Here is a 17027-nt window from a genome sequence, read left to right as displayed (position 1 = left end):
CAAAAGTCCAGCTCTGTTTTTCTCTGATAGACCTTTATTGTAGGAGAAAACACAAAACATGTACTCTCTCTCCCTGCATTCATCAATGCAGCGCTTCATGCCAGCAACACTGAACAATACAGGGCGGATTAACATAAAATGTCAAGAAAATGGTTTGATTCATGAACAATAGGAATAAATATCTATTTTTTAAGCATAGTTTCAAACAAAATCTGCAATAAAATGAGTTTATACGCCTCTGATCCGATTTATTGGCACCACTTGTGAAGATGTTTGAAAAGCCTTAAAACAAAATCATCTTTAATTGCAGTAACATAATCGGACGCTGAAAATTGTGGAAAAATCCAGTCCAACACAATTGAATACATTTATTCAGTGGGAGAGAGATCATGAACCAATACTCTCTCCCTAGATCATCCAGAGTCCTTGGGCCTTTCTTATTCTCCCTTAGCTCATCCCTCAGGTTTTCTATTGGATTCAGGTCTGGGGACCAAGATGGCCATGGAACCATGGGCCGGAGAACCGTTTCTACGGATTGGTTATACGTTTTTGCTCATTATCCTGTTGAAAGACTGAGTGATGGTCCATTTTTAGTTTACTGGCAGAACCCACCAGTTTTTTTCTTCCTAAATGTTGTATTTCAAAACATTTATGATGAAAGGTGCTAAAACAAGGTTTCCACAGCTTTTGGAAGAGAAACAAGAACAAAGTCAAAGATTACAAATTAGAAGTTTCCAGAAACTGGCAAACTCGGAAAAGTATAACCTAAAAAAATGCCTCATTTATGTTAAAGTGATTGTTGTTGATACTAATATCAGTGCCACTGGTGATTTAAAGTGGGTTTTTTTTTTCCTCCCACTGAATTAATATACTTATATTTAAGGTTGAATTGTTCTAAACTTTTCGGTGTGAGTTAATGCTAATGGACTAAAAGTTTTAATTTGAAGTTTTTTCTTCTTTACACATCTTTACCAGCGACGTTAATATATGCGGTTGACGCTAAATCATTCTTTGTAAATGCTCTACAAAACAGAGATTGGGCTCATTAGAGTTCTAACAGTGTTTTCTTTTAGTTTAAGCATCAATACCTTCAGCAGAGGGGAAAAAACCAGCCTGACAATGCCATTCATGCCAAACATAACGACACGAAGAGACCATCGTCCGTCTTGTGTAGGCCGAGAGCGCTGTGGAGAGATTGGCTCCTTAATATCGATGATGGTTTTCGATTTCTTCCTGCCTTCACTTCTGTCAGTTCAACAGGAGCCAAAAAGGAACCCTCACAGGATTCATTCTGGCCTGAGGAGTGCACCATGGGAGGATAACATGCCCATTAAAAATCCATTACTCTGCCCAGCGTGGAAGAGTAATGGATTCTGACATTGGGCCATCCATGATACCCAAAACTTTGAGCAAACAGTCTCTGCGATTCTTTACTGCATGTAGAGAAATAAAAGGTTGTCTTCCATGTGGATTAATGAGCATTACTCTGCTTCTTGGTATCTAATCAATTAAAGTTAGCAGCTTAGTGCAATTTCGGCTTTCTTTTGACTTTGCAAACCAGAGATCAGTTACGTATCCCAATGGATCAGACGGTTGCTTTGAGCCAACATCCCCACATCAAAGCCGCACCTTCCCCAAAAGTTATAATCAGAACAAACTCCCTTTTAGTCGTCTCTTGCCTAAAAATCAAACATTGTGGTTTAGCCCGTAGTCTGTCACTGTGTTAGGACATGTAATTTATAGTCAGCGCTGTATGTGAGCAGAAGCTGAGGCAACAATTACAGCAGTGTAGTTGGTGTGGCTCATGTTGTAAAGAAACCCACTGTTTTCCTGGCTTTATTGCTAACCATTATGAATGGCAAGCTTATTCAAAGACATCTTTAAACAGCTGCCAGCCTCCTGCGTTTGTTCCCACAGCTCCGTATTAGTTGGAACATGTGGGTAAAGTCCCAACAGTACCTCAAACTGACATGAATGTGAAATCACTTGCTGAAAGTCCCCACAATATACATAGACAATCTAAAACAAAAATCCTTTGACATTGTGTGACCCCTCATATTTCTGAAACAAAATGCTGTTATTAGTTTTTACAAAGTCCTAAAATACTACAGCAGTTTTTCCACATGGTACAAATGATGTTTATAAAATATCCAAGAAATGCCCCGGATTTAGCTGCATCCATTTTCCTGTCAAATCTGAGCAGCTTCCCTGTCCCTGGAAAAGAAACATCTGCTGCCACCATGCTTCACTGTATGGATTGTGCATTTAGTGTTTTCTTTCACCTTCTTGTGGGGCCAACAAGAAGGTGAGCCATTTGCCAGCTTGTTTCACTTTGCCTCCTTTTTATTTTCAGAGGTTTGCTATTCAAGCTGCATGGGAACGCTCCCGTTTTTACCTCTTCTGAGTAGATAACGGAAATATGTTTTTTTATTCCTTTTTTACTTTCCAGCATAAACCATTAAAGGTCTTTAAGACTTAGGTCAGATTCTAATTCTGCGTTTTCATCCACATCATCAAGAAGATCGTCACCGTCATCCTCCACATCTGATCCCGGACCAGCAAAATCACTTGGTGTGGAATGAACGCTCGGAGGTGCCCGCCGGTGTGGAGCTGGCAGAGACAAAGAAGCATTAATTTCGAAATGAAAGTAACGGATTATCTCTATGGTATCATGTACGATCAAGTTAGAAAGCATTCAGAATTTTTTTCCCGCCTCTAACAACTGTGTGCATGACGGTGCTTGTGTGTGCGAATAGAAAATTATTCTGCTTTGACAGGCTGTGGGAAACATTTCAAGAGCAGATTGTAGTCTCTTCCGGGAACGTTGATTCTCTGTTACAGGAAATCTCAGGGGTGAGCCCTGCACGGCCCGCGCAGACACACAGGAACCAAACTGTCCAAAAAAGGACTGCTGGACAGGAAATTATAGCTTAAGAACTATATCCGGCAGGAACATGGCAGGGCTATTAACGTATTCCTCTGCCACTGTATATTATTCAGTGTGGATTTTTCAGCTCTAGTCCTATTTTAAGTCTTTTCTAGATCCCAGCCTTGCTCAGGCCTTGAAATATCTTTGGATTTTTAATATTTTAGAGTACAATTATCGATTTTCTTGTCAAGAATGAGGGGAGAAAACAGAAAACCAAAGTAGAGGAATAACTTTCTGTGGATTGATGTTGGGTAAAAAAGGTAGCAGGTTCTTCCTGAACTTTACGCAGATATTAAAGTGGTAAACATAATCTTAGAAATAACAGCCTATTAATAAAACCGAATGCAAAAATGGCAAACAATGCCGTTTTCTCCTCTCTCCGTTGGAAAGGTTGAGCTAGGTGTGCGGGGGAGGCATGGCGGGGGAACTACATGCCCCGTCTTGCTAAAAAACAGTCATCATTACTGTAACCCTGTGGTGCTCTGCACAACATTCTGCTGTTTGTGTTCTTATTGTGAGAACACGTTTATGAGCAGGTCCAGGATGATGCCTCAGCACGCTAAACTGTCGGGTTCACCGTGGAAAACTGGGCTTTGGTGCATTTCCTCAAGTTGAAACCACAAACTTCAATGCATTTTATTGGGATTTTATATGACAAAGTAGTGCATAACAAGGAAGTGGAAAGAAAAGGATACAAAAGTTTGCAAAAGTTTGGCATTTAAAAAATGCATATATTTTTAGTCAGCCCCTTTACTCTGATACGCCTAAATGAAACTACTTCGTTCTAAAAGGTTTGGACTCAGGGGTGCTGAACACAAAAGTACACACTTTTAAGTTTCTTATTTGTAAAATATTTTGCAAACTATCAAAGATTTTCCTTTCACTCCACAACTTCACGCAGTGTGAATAGTTTTGATTGACTGTGTAAATTCCTACCAGGGTCTTTGTACTCCAGCCAGGACAGATCATCAGAGCTGATCTCTGCCAGACTCGGAGTCGGGCTGAAATCCTCAGAGTCTGAATCTACCTCATCAGCTCTGAGCCCTCTGCTCCGGCTGCGAGGGGCCAGGAGCGGCGAGGCACCTAAACACGAACAAAAAATGTGATTGCGGACCTGTCATGCTGCGGGACAAAGAACCAGAGAAGAAGAGGGACATACTTGTTGTGAGCGCAGACAGCAAAGGTGGTGATTCCTGTCCTCGGAGAGTTAGACTCCTCACTTCATTCGTCAGTTCTGACACAGTTGTTCTGTTGCAGGAGAAACGATGCAACTCGTGACACAAAATACAGAAAGAAGTAGCACACACATCATGCAATAAAGAATCATCTGGTGATAATCGGTGCATTTGATAACCAGGGAATCCCTACTTCACTTCATGCTTCTTTTCTGTATTTTTGTGCAGCTTAGATGGTTGCAAATAAAGTGTACCATGTCACACTTTATGATTTATAATGGGTTGTGTTTATCTAATGTTATTTTTATTCTTATTATCTCTGAATTAGTAAAACAAACAAAAAAATAGAACTGAAGCAGGTTTGCATGCACCTGCTCCCACATACCTCATCTGAAGGACTTCTTGCTGAGTGCGGGAATACTGGCTGAGAGTCTTTATGAGATCAGTGCTGTGTGCTCTGTAGCTGCCTGTCAGCTCCTCCAACGTCTGAGCAACAAGACAACTGTTGAGGATCTGAGACGATGCAAGCAACAAAGCCTCAGGCAGACAGAGAGGTTTGTGTTTACCTTGCAGCTGCGTTCGTATTGTCTTCTCGTCTCCCTTGCCTCTGTCTGCTGGAGGTGCATGTCCTCCTCCTGTCTCCCTTTAAACAGGAAAGGAGAGGAAAGATGTGAGCAGTGGTTTTCCTGTCTGAATGACGAGACAAGCGGCTGAATCAATACAGCACAGCGATGCTTGTATTTGTGACCCACTTATCCGTGTTTTCAGAGCGTCCAGCTCTCTTCGCAGGTGCTCCAGCTCATCCCGACGGAGCTTCAAGCTGAAACTGGAGAAACGGACAGAAAACATATCACAGACGAGGCAAAATATTTATATCGCTTTAATGCTGAACCTATGATGTGATGAGACAGCAGCTCCAGAAATATTGCACCTCTCTTCTGGGTTGCCTCGCGATGCGGCCTGGGTGATATTTCCCCGCAGGCTGCTGAGCTCACGTCCAACCTCTCTCCTCCACTGCTCCATCCTCCGCTCCACTCCTGAACTCAGGTTTTCCCTTTCTTGGTCCCTCTTCCTGAGCTCTTCACGAAGGCTCTGCACCTCCTCTGCAATAAGCAGATCAATGTCTTCATTTCGGAAGAAGTGGGATGAATCCACTGTTGCAGAACACTTGGAAACTATTTACTAATTAGGCTACTGGTGATACTGGATTTTATTTGGGTTCATCAGAGTAAAAGGGGGCCGACTAAAGTTGGTCTATCATGTAAACTTCCAATAAAACATATATTGAGGTTTATGATTATAGTGTGACACAATGTGAAAAGGTTTAAGGCACTGTATGTGGTACAATCAGTAGGTCAATAAGTGAAAGTTAGTTTAATTAAAGTGAATAAACTGTAAAAGATCACATTGATATTGTAGCAATGTTCCTTTAAGTGGTACCATCATGGCTGATGCACCACTAAACATGAAGCCATATTTTACCCGTACATCTGCTCACTTCCCTTTAGCCGCAAAGTATTCAGCTACTGCATTCCTTTTCTGAAGTCACTCCAGAGGCAAACAAAGTAAAACAGCAAGTATGGAGTGGATTAAATGACTGTCATTCAAACAATAAACCTAACCTAATGTTGTTCAGTGCACTGATTTTTTTAAACTAAATTAAAAGGTAAAGCAAGGTCTGTAATTTCTGCATTTTATTTATGCCAATGAACACATGAATATGTGAAGTAGATCCAGAATTCAAGGTCTGGTCTCGCAGCTTCCAGATCTCACTTCATGGTATCATACGCAAGCAAACATGCAGGCTTCCCCTCACACCAGGCTCTGGGTCAGTTCTCCTCTCCACCAATTCATACCTCCACAAAAGGCAGCTTTCAAACAATGATTTCATTTATTCAGGGAAGAAAGCTGTTTGGTCAGGTTCATTGTCGCTACATGCATGCTCAGTATGAGGGATTGCTGCAATGACAACGCAAGCGACTCTCCACTGTCTCTACATGCTCATCCAGGAGGAGTTAATGCTGCAAGTCACTGACAGGATACAATCTGCTGGATTTCCTTAGAAAACTTGTAATCAATTTAAATAACAAACCGAATCTGACTGCACTGGTTCATAACTAGGATCAACTTGAAATCTGTCTGATTCGATTGAACTGACTTTGCAAAGTGCCTTGAGACGGCATGTGTTGTGAATTGGTGCAATATAAACAAACTGAATTGAAATTAAATGGAAATTGAATCCAAATCAACTTGGCCCTTTGTGAAAATCCATCCCCAACCTAAATTTAATGACCGATTTTGCCACCTTTTGTGGCAGCGACTGCCAATTAGCAGTTGTGATAACTGGTAATGAGTCTTTGACATCAGTGGGGAGGACATTTTGGCCAACATTTTGGGGAAGCGTTTTAAATCAGCCATATTAGACAGTTTTCCAAGCATGGAGAGCCTGCATAAGATCATGCACACAACATCTCATTTGAATTCAAGTCCAGACCTTGATGCTGTAGAGTCAAAGTGTGCTTGAGCCTAACGTCACAAAATGATGGGAGGACAAACTGACTCTTCTTCAGGATTTTCTGATGAAAGGAAGTCATGGTTCCATCAATTACAGCAAGTAATCCGGGTCCTGAAGCAGCCCGAGATCGTCATGCTATCACATCTTCCAAAAAGTTCCACTTTTGTCTCGTCAGTCAGCGGAATATTTTCCTAAAAGTCTTGAGGATCACAGAGACACTTTCCTGATGAATGTGAAATGGTTCTTTGTTTTGTCCTTGATCAGCAGTGATTTTGTCCTTGAATCTCTCCCGGGGAGGCCATTTTCCCCAGTCTCTTTCTTTTTAAATCTTGAACAATTACCTTAACTGAGGAAAGAGAGTCTGCAATGCTTTAGATGTTGTCCTCGGTTTGTTTGTGGCCTCCTGGATGAGTTGTGCTCTTGGTGTAATTAAGGTAGGCAGGTCTCTTCTGAGTAGGTTCACCACTGTTCCATATTTACTCCATTTGTGGCTGATGGCTTTCACTCTGATTCACTGATGTCTCAAATCTTTAGAAATGGGTTTTTAAACTTTTCCAAACTGACAGAGGGATTACTTTTCAAGCATTCTGGGATTACTTCAGCTCCAGGCAAGATGGGTTGCTTTTTGAGATCATTTAGCCTACTTCATGCTGTCAGACGTAGATATCTAAATTCTACAGTTCTGGCATTAATCTGGCATACAGGTGGCTGGTGATATTGAACTCAGCTTTCCAAAAAAAAAAATGTGATTAATCACAGTTAAATCATGATTTAACGCTGTTTTTCCCCCACATGTCCAGGTTGATTTAATTAGCTTTTCTCTTTTAATAAATGAAATCATATGAAAACTGCTGTTAGCATTTAACAAGCTTCTCCTTATCTGATATAAAAAATAGTTTGTTGATCTGAAACATTTAAGTATGACACAAAAAATTCCCTGATCAAACCAAAATGACTATAAACAGCCTTTGATAACAGAGAATCATTATTGTGGAAACAGTCATCTCTTCTTCTTTGGTGTTCTACAACCCGAATGACTAAGTATATTTGCACAAATATCACAACTGAAGAGCTGAGGAGTGTTTAGAGTTCTGAAATAAAACTCGTGGTTTATCCATCCATTGTCTGTCACTGGGAGAGAGACGGTCTACACCCTGAACTGGTTGCCAGTCCATCGCAGGGCAACACAGAGATACACAGGATAAACAACCATGTTCACACACACTGACATCTAAGGCCAATTTAGAGAAACCAATTAACCAAATAACATGTCATGTGTTTGACAATGAGAGGAAGCTATTAGTGGTTTAGTTAAACAAATTATAGGTGGTTTGTGCTTTAGAAATGACATAATTTAACAGTTTATAATGATGTCAGTCTGGGGTTCCACCTCTAGATAAAACCTTACATCTGGAACATTTAAACTCATTTTACAATGTTTTTAAATGCCCTTGCCCTCGATGACTTTCACCCTGTGGTTTTCACCTGTGAAGGCTGCTATTTAAATAAACGTTAATTACTTAGTTATAATTATGGTAACTCATAAATAACTTCTACTTCTCCTTGACAAAAGGAACGTGGACGTTTTAATAGAAAGATAATGAGATCTAGAATGAGACTCGGGTGAGCAGTTTTTAATGCAGGAGTGAGATACCTTGCAGAGTCTGAATGTGACATTGCTGAGATTGTTCCTCCCTTTCCAGATGATGGAGTTTCTGCGTGAGGGTCTCGATCAGCTTGAAAGCAAGAGCAGAAAAAGACTCCAGGAATCTTGTTGCAGCTGAGGGTACTGAGCAACACAGATCCACGATCACTTATAATTTGTCACAGTACAACCACAATACACGCCGATATTATTAGCTTTTCATGAGACAGACTGACACAAAGTAATGCATACTTGTGAGGTGGAAGGAAACTTATAAATGGTTTTCCGTTTTGTTTTGTTAGAAAATAGAAATCTGAAAAGAGTAGCTTGCATATGTATCCGACCCACAAAGTAAGTAAATAGAGTTCACCTGTGTGTTATTTAATTGAAGTATAAGTTCAGATGTTCTGTAAAGGCCTCAGAGAACATTGGTGAAAAAAGAGCATCAGGAAGACCAAGAAACACAGCAGAAAAAACAGGTAAAAAGCTGTGCAGATGAGGAGGGTTGATTTATGAAACTATATCCCAGAAGGTTTGAACATTTCACAGAGCACTGTTCAATCCACCATCTGACAGGGTGGCCGAGAGTAGCCGAGAGGCCCATGGTAACTTTGGAGGGGCTGCAGAGATCCACAGCTCAAGAGAGTCTGCCAACAGGATAACAAACAGCTGTACACAACCCAGATCTTATCTCGAATATATTGAAAACCAACCTTTTGATTCCAGTTCACAATGATGCGCGACTTTGTGTTGGTCAGTCACATAAAATCCCCCCAAAACACACAGAGGTTTGTGTTTGTAACAGGACAACGTGGGGCACTTTAAATGAACACACACCTGGCTCTGTATCTGGAGCTGTGACTGAATGGCAGCAAGGTCAGCCCACTGTACACATGAACCGAGAGACGAGGGAGGCTTACGGTCAGGGTGGGCCACATGGGAAGGGGCAGCAGGGTCCAAATCTGATTTAATTCCACTGTCCTTCACTGCAAATAAAAACCCGAGATGTAAAAACTAATCAGAAATGACTTAACTGTAAAGTGTGAAAGGAAGCAAAACAAACTAGGGGGAAGTTCTCTTGGTAATCTGAAATAGTTCACCCACCTTCTGCTCCTTTAGAAAATTTTCCAGCTGTCAGTCTTTCCTGTTGACGCATAAAAAAAATTCCGAAATACAAGGGGGACGCCGACAATTTCATAATATCAACAAATAAGAAACCATTTTAAACCTAAATTGGAGAATTTGAAGGTAGCATTGCTGCCACCTGCTGGTCGCCCCTAAATGGCAAGCTAGAAACCCAACAAAACCAAACAAAGGCTCTCTTTTCTGCTTATATGGTAATGGACGATCCTTAAATGTACTCACCCTCATCTTTGAGACGTTGCCATCAGCTACAGACAGGATGGAGTTTAACTGACTGTCCCAGTTCATGTCTAGAGATAGAAACAGAAAGCCAAACATCTCATGTACTTAGTCAAATTCATCACTGATCAGTAATGCTTAAGGTTTTTCTTGCAAAAGCATTGGGGGCCATAGTGGTGGAGTAACCTGATACGCACTTTCTTGCTGCTTTGTGATGTAACAGCTGAGTCTGGCTTTCTGACACTATAAGGCGGATTGAACTGCAGAAGGTCTGAGCTTTTGCGAGTTGATATCCAGGAGCCTGTATAGAAAAGTTGTCTGGCAATGTGATAGACCTTCACAAGTGATCTCGCTGGGGAGGTTTACAAGAGTAGTGATTGTAAAGATATTAGCAGAAACATTTAAAGGGGCATGGATAAATCGGCTGTTTACGTGATTTTTTTAAACCTTGCTTTGCTGTTCTTTTTTACTCCATATAATTAAACTTTTATTCCAACCAGAGGTGGGTAGAGTAGCCAAAAACAAGCATTACTTTAATATACTTTTACTCAAGTAAAAGTTAAAAAGAAGTATTTGGTAAAAAGGCTAGTCAAGAACTGATCATAACATCTGATTTAATTTGGGAAAGCAATGTTATCCACCAGGCAAAAACCTAAAGTTATGTGCAAGTTCTGGTAATTTAAAGAATGAAATGAAAAAATGATAAAAAAAAATAAATAAATGAATACCATAATTACAAAATAACAAATTCAAGCAGAAGAAAAACACATTTCTAAACTGAAATGTTTAACATGAAGCTTCCGAAACTAGAACTTGCAGAATACATATACTTGCAGAATATATATATATATATTCTGCAAGTATATGTATATATTTATATATATATTCTGCAAGTATATGCATAGTCCAAAGACATGCCTGTTAGGTTAACTGGTCACTCTAAAAATTGCCCTTAGGTGTATGAATGACTGTGTGCATGGTTGTATGTGTGTTGCCCTGTGATGGACTGGCGACCTGTCCAGGGTGTACCCTGCCTCTCGCCCATAGACTGCTGGAGATAGGCACCAGCCCCCCCGCGACCCACTATGGAATAAGCGGTAGAAAATGACTGACTGACTATATATATATATATATATATATATTCTGCAAGTATATGTATATATATATATATATATATATATATATATATATATATACATATACTTGCAGAATATATATATATATATATATATATATATATATATATATATATTCTGCAAGTATATGTAAATATATATATATATATATATATATATTCTGCAAGTATATGTATATATATACAGGGGTTGGACAATGAAACTGAAACACCTGGTTTTAGACCACAATAATTTATTAGTATGGTGTAGGGCCTCCTTTTGGGGCCAATACAGCGTCAATTCGTCTTGGGAATGACATATACAAGTCCTGCACAGTGGTCAGAGGGATTTTAAGCCATTCTTCTTGCTGGATAGTGGCCAGGTCACTACGTGATACTGGTGGAGGAAAACGTTTCCTGACTTGCTCCTCCAAAACACCCCAAAGTGGCTCAATAATATTTAGATCTGGTGACTGTGCAGGCCATGGGAGATGTTCAACTTCACTTTTATGTTCATCAAACCAATCTTTCACCAGTCTTGCTGTGTGTATTGGTGCATTGTCATCCTGATACACGGCACTGCCTTCAGGATACAATGTTTGAACCATTGGATGCACATGGTCCTCATGTATGGTTCGGTAGTCCTTGGCAGTGATGCGCCCATCTAGCACAAGTATTGGGCCAAGGGAATGCCATGATATGGCAGCCCAAACCATCACTGATCCACCTCCATGCTTCACTCTGGGCATGCAACAGTCTGGGTGGTACGCTTCTTTGGAGCTTCTCCACACCGTAACTCTCCCGGATGTGGGAAAAACAGTAAAGGTGGACTCATCAGAGAACAATACATGTTTCACATTGTCCACATCCCAAGATTTGCGCTCCTTGCACCATTGAAATCGACGTTTGGCATTGGCATGAGTGACCAAAGGTTTGGCTATAGCAGCCCGGCCGTGTATATTGACCCTGTGGAGCTCCTGATGGACAGTTCTGGTGGAAACAGGAGAGTTGAGGTGCACATTTAATTTTGCCATGATTTGGGCAGCCGTGGTTTTATGTTTTTTGGATACAATCCGGGTTAGCACCCGAACATCCCTTTCAGACAGCTTCCTCTTGCGTCCACAGTTAATCCTGTTGGATGTGGTTGGTCCTTCTTGGTGGTATGCTGACATTACCCTGGATACCGTGGCTCTTGATACATCACAAAGACTTGCTGTCTTGGTCACAGATGCGCCAGCAAGACGTGCACCAACAATTTGTCCTCTTTTGAACTCTGGTATGTCACCCATAATGTTGTGTGCATTTCAATATTTTGAGCAAAAGTGTGCTCTTACCTTGCTAATTGAACCTTCACACTCTGCTCTTACTGGTGCAATGTGCAATCAATGAAGACTGGCTACCAGGCTGGTCCAGTTTAGCCATGAAACTTCCCACACTAAAATGACAGGTGTTTCAGTTTCATTGTCCAACCCCTGTATATATATATATATATATATATTCTGCAAGTATATGTATATATATATATATATATATATATTCTGCAAGTATATGTAAATATATATATATACACACTACCGGTCAAAGGTTTTAGATACACTTTCTCACTTAATGGGTCTCTTTATTTTCATGCCTATTTAAATTGTAGATTCTCACCAAAGGCAATAAAACAATGAATGAACACATGGAATTATACATTAAACAAAAAGTGTGAAATAAGTCTAAACATTTTTATATTTTAGATTGTTCCAAATAGCCAGCCTTTGCTATTAAACCTGCTTTACTCTCTTAGCATTCTCCCCACGAGCTTCATGAGGTGGTCACCTGAAATGGTTTTCCAAAGAGTCTCGAAAGAACTTCCCAGATGTTCATTGAGAGACGGTCAGAGGTTAATATTTCAGTCATCACAGCAAAGGATGGCTACTTTAAGGAATCTAAAATATAACATTTACAATTTCTTGTTCCCTAAATAATTGCATATTTGCCTATTCACTGTTTTGATGCCTTCAGTGAGAATCTACGTACAATGTAAATAGTCATAAAACTTCTATAACTTTTTACCGGTAGTACCGGTGTATGAAAACAGTGCAAAGTACTTCCAGTAATTATATCTACTGATTACGTTATATTCATTTGACCTCCAAATGGCACAGCAGGCTCAGAAGATAGAAAATGACATTAGAACAATGAAGCTTGTTTATAAACCAGAAATCTTTTTTGGTTAAAATATGTTTGTTCTTCAGTCATCGAACTAACTAGCGTTCTGTTTCATTCCTTACAGACTGCCAGTGGCAGTAAACAAAGTGGATATTAGAAGTGTGCCAACAAAATCGATTTACAGAAGAATCCCGATTCCCATTTACTTCAATTCAAAATCGATTTTAAATGTCCCAAAACCGATTTAAAAAAATAAAACAAATCCGCTGGCTGTCCATTTTGTTACTACGCAAGACGTTCTGACGTTTCCACGCAGCCAGTTCTGGAACATACACATGCGTGGAAAGCACCAAAACAAAGAGGAAGCCTGTCTTCGTTGATGGCAAAGATTTGGGCTCATTTTTGTTTTTGAATGCCTGGGAAGACCGAGCTTGACATGAGCTTAATAGTATGCAAGGTTTGCAAAAATGAAGATTAAGAACTTCGGGAACACCACAAAGCACCACGCGAGCATCGCCCGGAGTCAGACGACACGGAGCAGAGTTAGCCACCACCAGCAGATCAATGCACGCTACAGCACTTCACCAAACTCTCTGCCAACTCTGAGTGGGCAAAAAAAATAAATAAACAGGTTTATCGCCTGCCTTATCGCCAAAGACTTACATCCCCCTTGTGGAGAACAAGGGGGTCTGAATCAATTTCTGAAGGTTCTGCCTTTTCGGATGCTGCACACCCGCGACGTTCTTCAGGCTATCCGTCCAGGAGAGTGGTTTTACTCGATAGATTTGAAAGACGCATATTTCCACGTTAACATCCATCCGGAACACAGTAAGTACCTGCGGTTCGCCCTTTGGAGCACAGTTTACCAGTTCATGGTCCTGGGCTTCGGCCTGTCCCTGGCGCCTTGGGTATTTATGAGGTTCATGAAGGTGGTCTTAACCCCTCTGTGCCGGTAAAGTTCTCGACGACTGGCTCGTCTGTGCGGCTTCAGGCCACGGGGTGTGTCTGGCAACGTCCAAGGTCCTGGCCCACATCCAGGCACAGGGGTTGACTGAACTGGCAGAAGAGTTATTTGACCCCAACACAGCAGATGGCTTCATTGGCATAGCCCTACAGCAGAACGGCTGGGCCAGATTCAGTCCCTGCTTCAGTCTTTTCATCTGGGAGTGTCACCCCTAGTTCAGGTATGGCTGAGGTTATTGGGGATGCTGGCGGCAGCCTCAGCTTTGACAACTCTTGGGCTACTTCACCTCCGCCCCCTGCAATGGTGGTTCAATGCCAGCCACATGGGCCCCCTGTTACACAGGCAGGTCAAGGTTTAGCTCACGCCTAGGTGCACAGCTCTTCTCCATCACTGGAGAGACGCTGCATACTTGTGACATGGGGTCTCCCTCGGTGCGGTGGTAACATCAGACGCATCGCCCTTGGGACGTGGAGCAGTGTGGCAGTGCAGGTCCATCCAGGGGCTGTGGGGACCACAACAATGGCAGCTGCCCATAAATGTGCTGGAGCTGCGGACCATTTACTTGGCGCAGAGGCACTTCTTGCCTTTTCTCAGGGACGAGCATGTGCGCGTCTTGACGGACAGTATGTCGTCAGTGTTCCACATCAACCGTCAAAGTGGGACCCGGTCACTGCAGTACCTGAGGGAGGCCCAGAGACTGTGGAGTTGGGCGTACCCTTGGCTTGCCTCCTTGAGAGCGATGCACCTACTAGGCAGGAGGAACTTGGTGGCGGACTGCCTGACCTGCCATCGGCTCCCCCAAGGAGAAAGGAGGTTGCAGCCTCAGATTTGGGATCAGTTCGGCAAGTCCCTGGTGGATCTCTTTGTCTCACAGAGCATGACTCCGTTGTGGTCTTCCCTGGCAGAACCCAGCTCCCCGCTGGCGATGGATGCCCTCACCAACATCTGGCCGGGCGAGCTGCTGTATGTTTTTCTGTTGATCCTGCCCACTCTTCACCAGGTGAACTCTTCGACTCAGAGGGGTCTCCTGGTGGCGCCGGAGTGGCCCATGAGAGTCTGGTTTCTATTGCTCCTCCGCCTGTTGGACGGGGAGCCATGGCGGTTTCCAATGAGACAGAACCTGTTGTCCCAGATGGACGGGAAGGTGTGGCATCTGTGCTCGGGCCGTCTTCAGCTCATGTAGTGGCCACTGAAGGGGGCTGGCAGCCCCTGATGGGTCTGAAGCATTCGATCCGCCAGACACTCCAGAGTGCCCAGGCTCCTTATATGTTGAAGGCTTATGCTTGTTGTTGGCAAAGTTTTACAGCATGGTGCCGTGACAGGGATTTGGACCCGGTTCTCTGTTCCCTGCAGGACATTTTGCGATACCTCCAATGTCTTTTTGATGCTGGAAGGGCTGCTTCGAACTTGAAGGATCACCTGGCAGCGATCTCAATCAATCATCATCATGTTGACGGCAGGCAGGTGAGGGCGAATTACTGGCTGACGAAGTTTCTCAGAGGGGCGAGGTGGATGCGTCCTCCCCGACGGAGGCTGGCAGCTTCATAGGACCTCCCATTGGTGCTGAGGGAATTGAGTGGGCCTCCCTTTGAGCTAATGTGTGCCGCTCGACTGAAACTGGTTTCTTTGAAAAGGGCTTTTCTTTTGGCTGTGATTATAGCGAAGCGTGTCAGTGAGCTCCACGCCCTTGCTATTACCCCGACCTGTCTGCAGTGGAAGGCAGATGGTTCCAGGGTGTCCCTGTGGCCGGACATCGCTTTCCAGCCTAATGTTCTGTGCGCCAGCATCCTGTGCGGCTACGTGCACCTTTGCACGCTTCTACCGCCTTGATGTTGCCCGGGGGTCTGCTATGGCTTCAGCTCTCCTGCCTCTGGCTTTGGCCCTTCTGAGCGATGTGTGAGTACCCCGTTCCTTGTGACATCACTGGCATAAGTCATCTACTTTCTTTACTGCCACTGGCAGTCAGGAAGGAATAAAAACACAATAGAAGTTACGCTGTAACTATGGTTCTGTAAATTACTGGCAGTCACACCGGTTACTTGGAACTTCTTAGCGAGAAGATCCTAGGAGAGCGGATGTAGCCTCCCAGGTGTTACTTCTAGACAGCAGCCAGGTAGGCTACACGTCACATATGTGACTGTGTTTACATAAAACCTCAACTTGAGCAGAACGCAAGGAGACATATCCACTTTGTTTACTGCCACTGGCAGTCATCCAGGAATTCCCACAACCATAGTTACAGCGTAACTAGAGCTAGGTAGAGTAGTCAGAAAGAGTAGCATTACTTCAAAATAATAATACTCAAGTAGAAGTAAAAAAATATATATATATGGTGTAGTAAAACTATTCCTAGAAGTAAATTTTTTTCAATAGTTACTCAGTTAAATATAGCTGAGTAAATGTAACTAATTAATACCCACCTCTGATTTCAGTTGGTGGTGCTTCATAAGCAAAGCTCTACTAAATTAGTTGTAAGAAATTAACTCTAACTAGACATAGTATACCATTTTAATGCGACCATGGTGTATTTATATAAGCTGCAGTGCATGTGCTAATTATTGTACAGTCAGCATGCATTTCTCTTATTTCGACTGATTCTCTTCCCCTTCAAAACAAAAAGAGACATATTATTATCAGACTGTATCAGTGTGTAACTCTGCACTGAGATCTTCACATTTTTAGCTGATTGTGGATCATCGGTAAGGAGGCTCATTCATTTCAGAGCGGTTGGAAAGTAACGGCAGGTTTGGCACTGTCCGCTAGGGTCTGATGAAATCCTGCTACACTGTTACACACGCATCTCAACACACTTGATGTAATTATATGAATACAGGTAAGATGGATGTTTTATGCCCTCCGCCTTTTATTTTTACCTCTTTTAGGGGGATCCCAGACTGTGTTACGTGGTGTCAGTACTCCTCTCCCCGCTGTAATTCGTTGGTGAGCAACATTAAAATAAGAGTCAAAGCAGAGGCCGGGCAGCTCTATGTTAGTCCGTGCACAGACCAACAGAACAATGACAAGGTAGTGTTGAAACAACCACTGAACCCTTCTTCTGTTTCGGCTCAACACTTATTACCAAGTGTACAATACACAATAAATAATAAACGGTTTCCGACACTCAGCCCTCACTCGTCTTCTTCCTTTTTCTTCCACTCTGTGCAGGACT

General features: G+C 42.4%; 1 protein-coding gene across 2 annotated transcripts; it reads right to left on the bottom strand.

Moving 5' to 3' along the window:
- Positions 1-12: 12 nt before the first annotated feature.
- On the bottom strand, positions 13-17027 carry LOC124874549. Of its 2 annotated transcripts, XM_047375950.1 has the most exons (13): positions 16732-17027; positions 9824-9927; positions 9630-9697; positions 9369-9408; positions 9102-9250; positions 8274-8355; positions 5036-5207; positions 4857-4930; positions 4671-4747; positions 4490-4590; positions 4089-4177; positions 3866-4012; positions 13-2610 (listed from the first exon to the last, which is right to left on the bottom strand). In XM_047375950.1, exons 3-13 carry the CDS (start codon positions 9693-9695, stop codon positions 2459-2461), a joined length of 1149 nt encoding a protein of 382 aa, XP_047231906.1. In that variant the 5' UTR covers positions 9696-9697; positions 9824-9927; positions 16732-17027; the 3' UTR covers positions 13-2458. The 2 variants fall into 2 exon arrangements, with proteins under 2 accessions (XP_047231906.1, XP_047231905.1); XM_047375949.1 differs by lacking the exon at positions 9824-9927.

The sequence above is a fragment of the Girardinichthys multiradiatus genome, chromosome 9 (assembly GCF_021462225.1).
Source record: "Girardinichthys multiradiatus isolate DD_20200921_A chromosome 9, DD_fGirMul_XY1, whole genome shotgun sequence".
Lineage (NCBI taxonomy): Eukaryota > Metazoa > Chordata > Actinopteri > Cyprinodontiformes > Goodeidae > Girardinichthys > Girardinichthys multiradiatus.
Note: the sequence above shows the minus strand (reverse complement) of the source record. Positions and strands in the feature narration are given on the sequence as shown.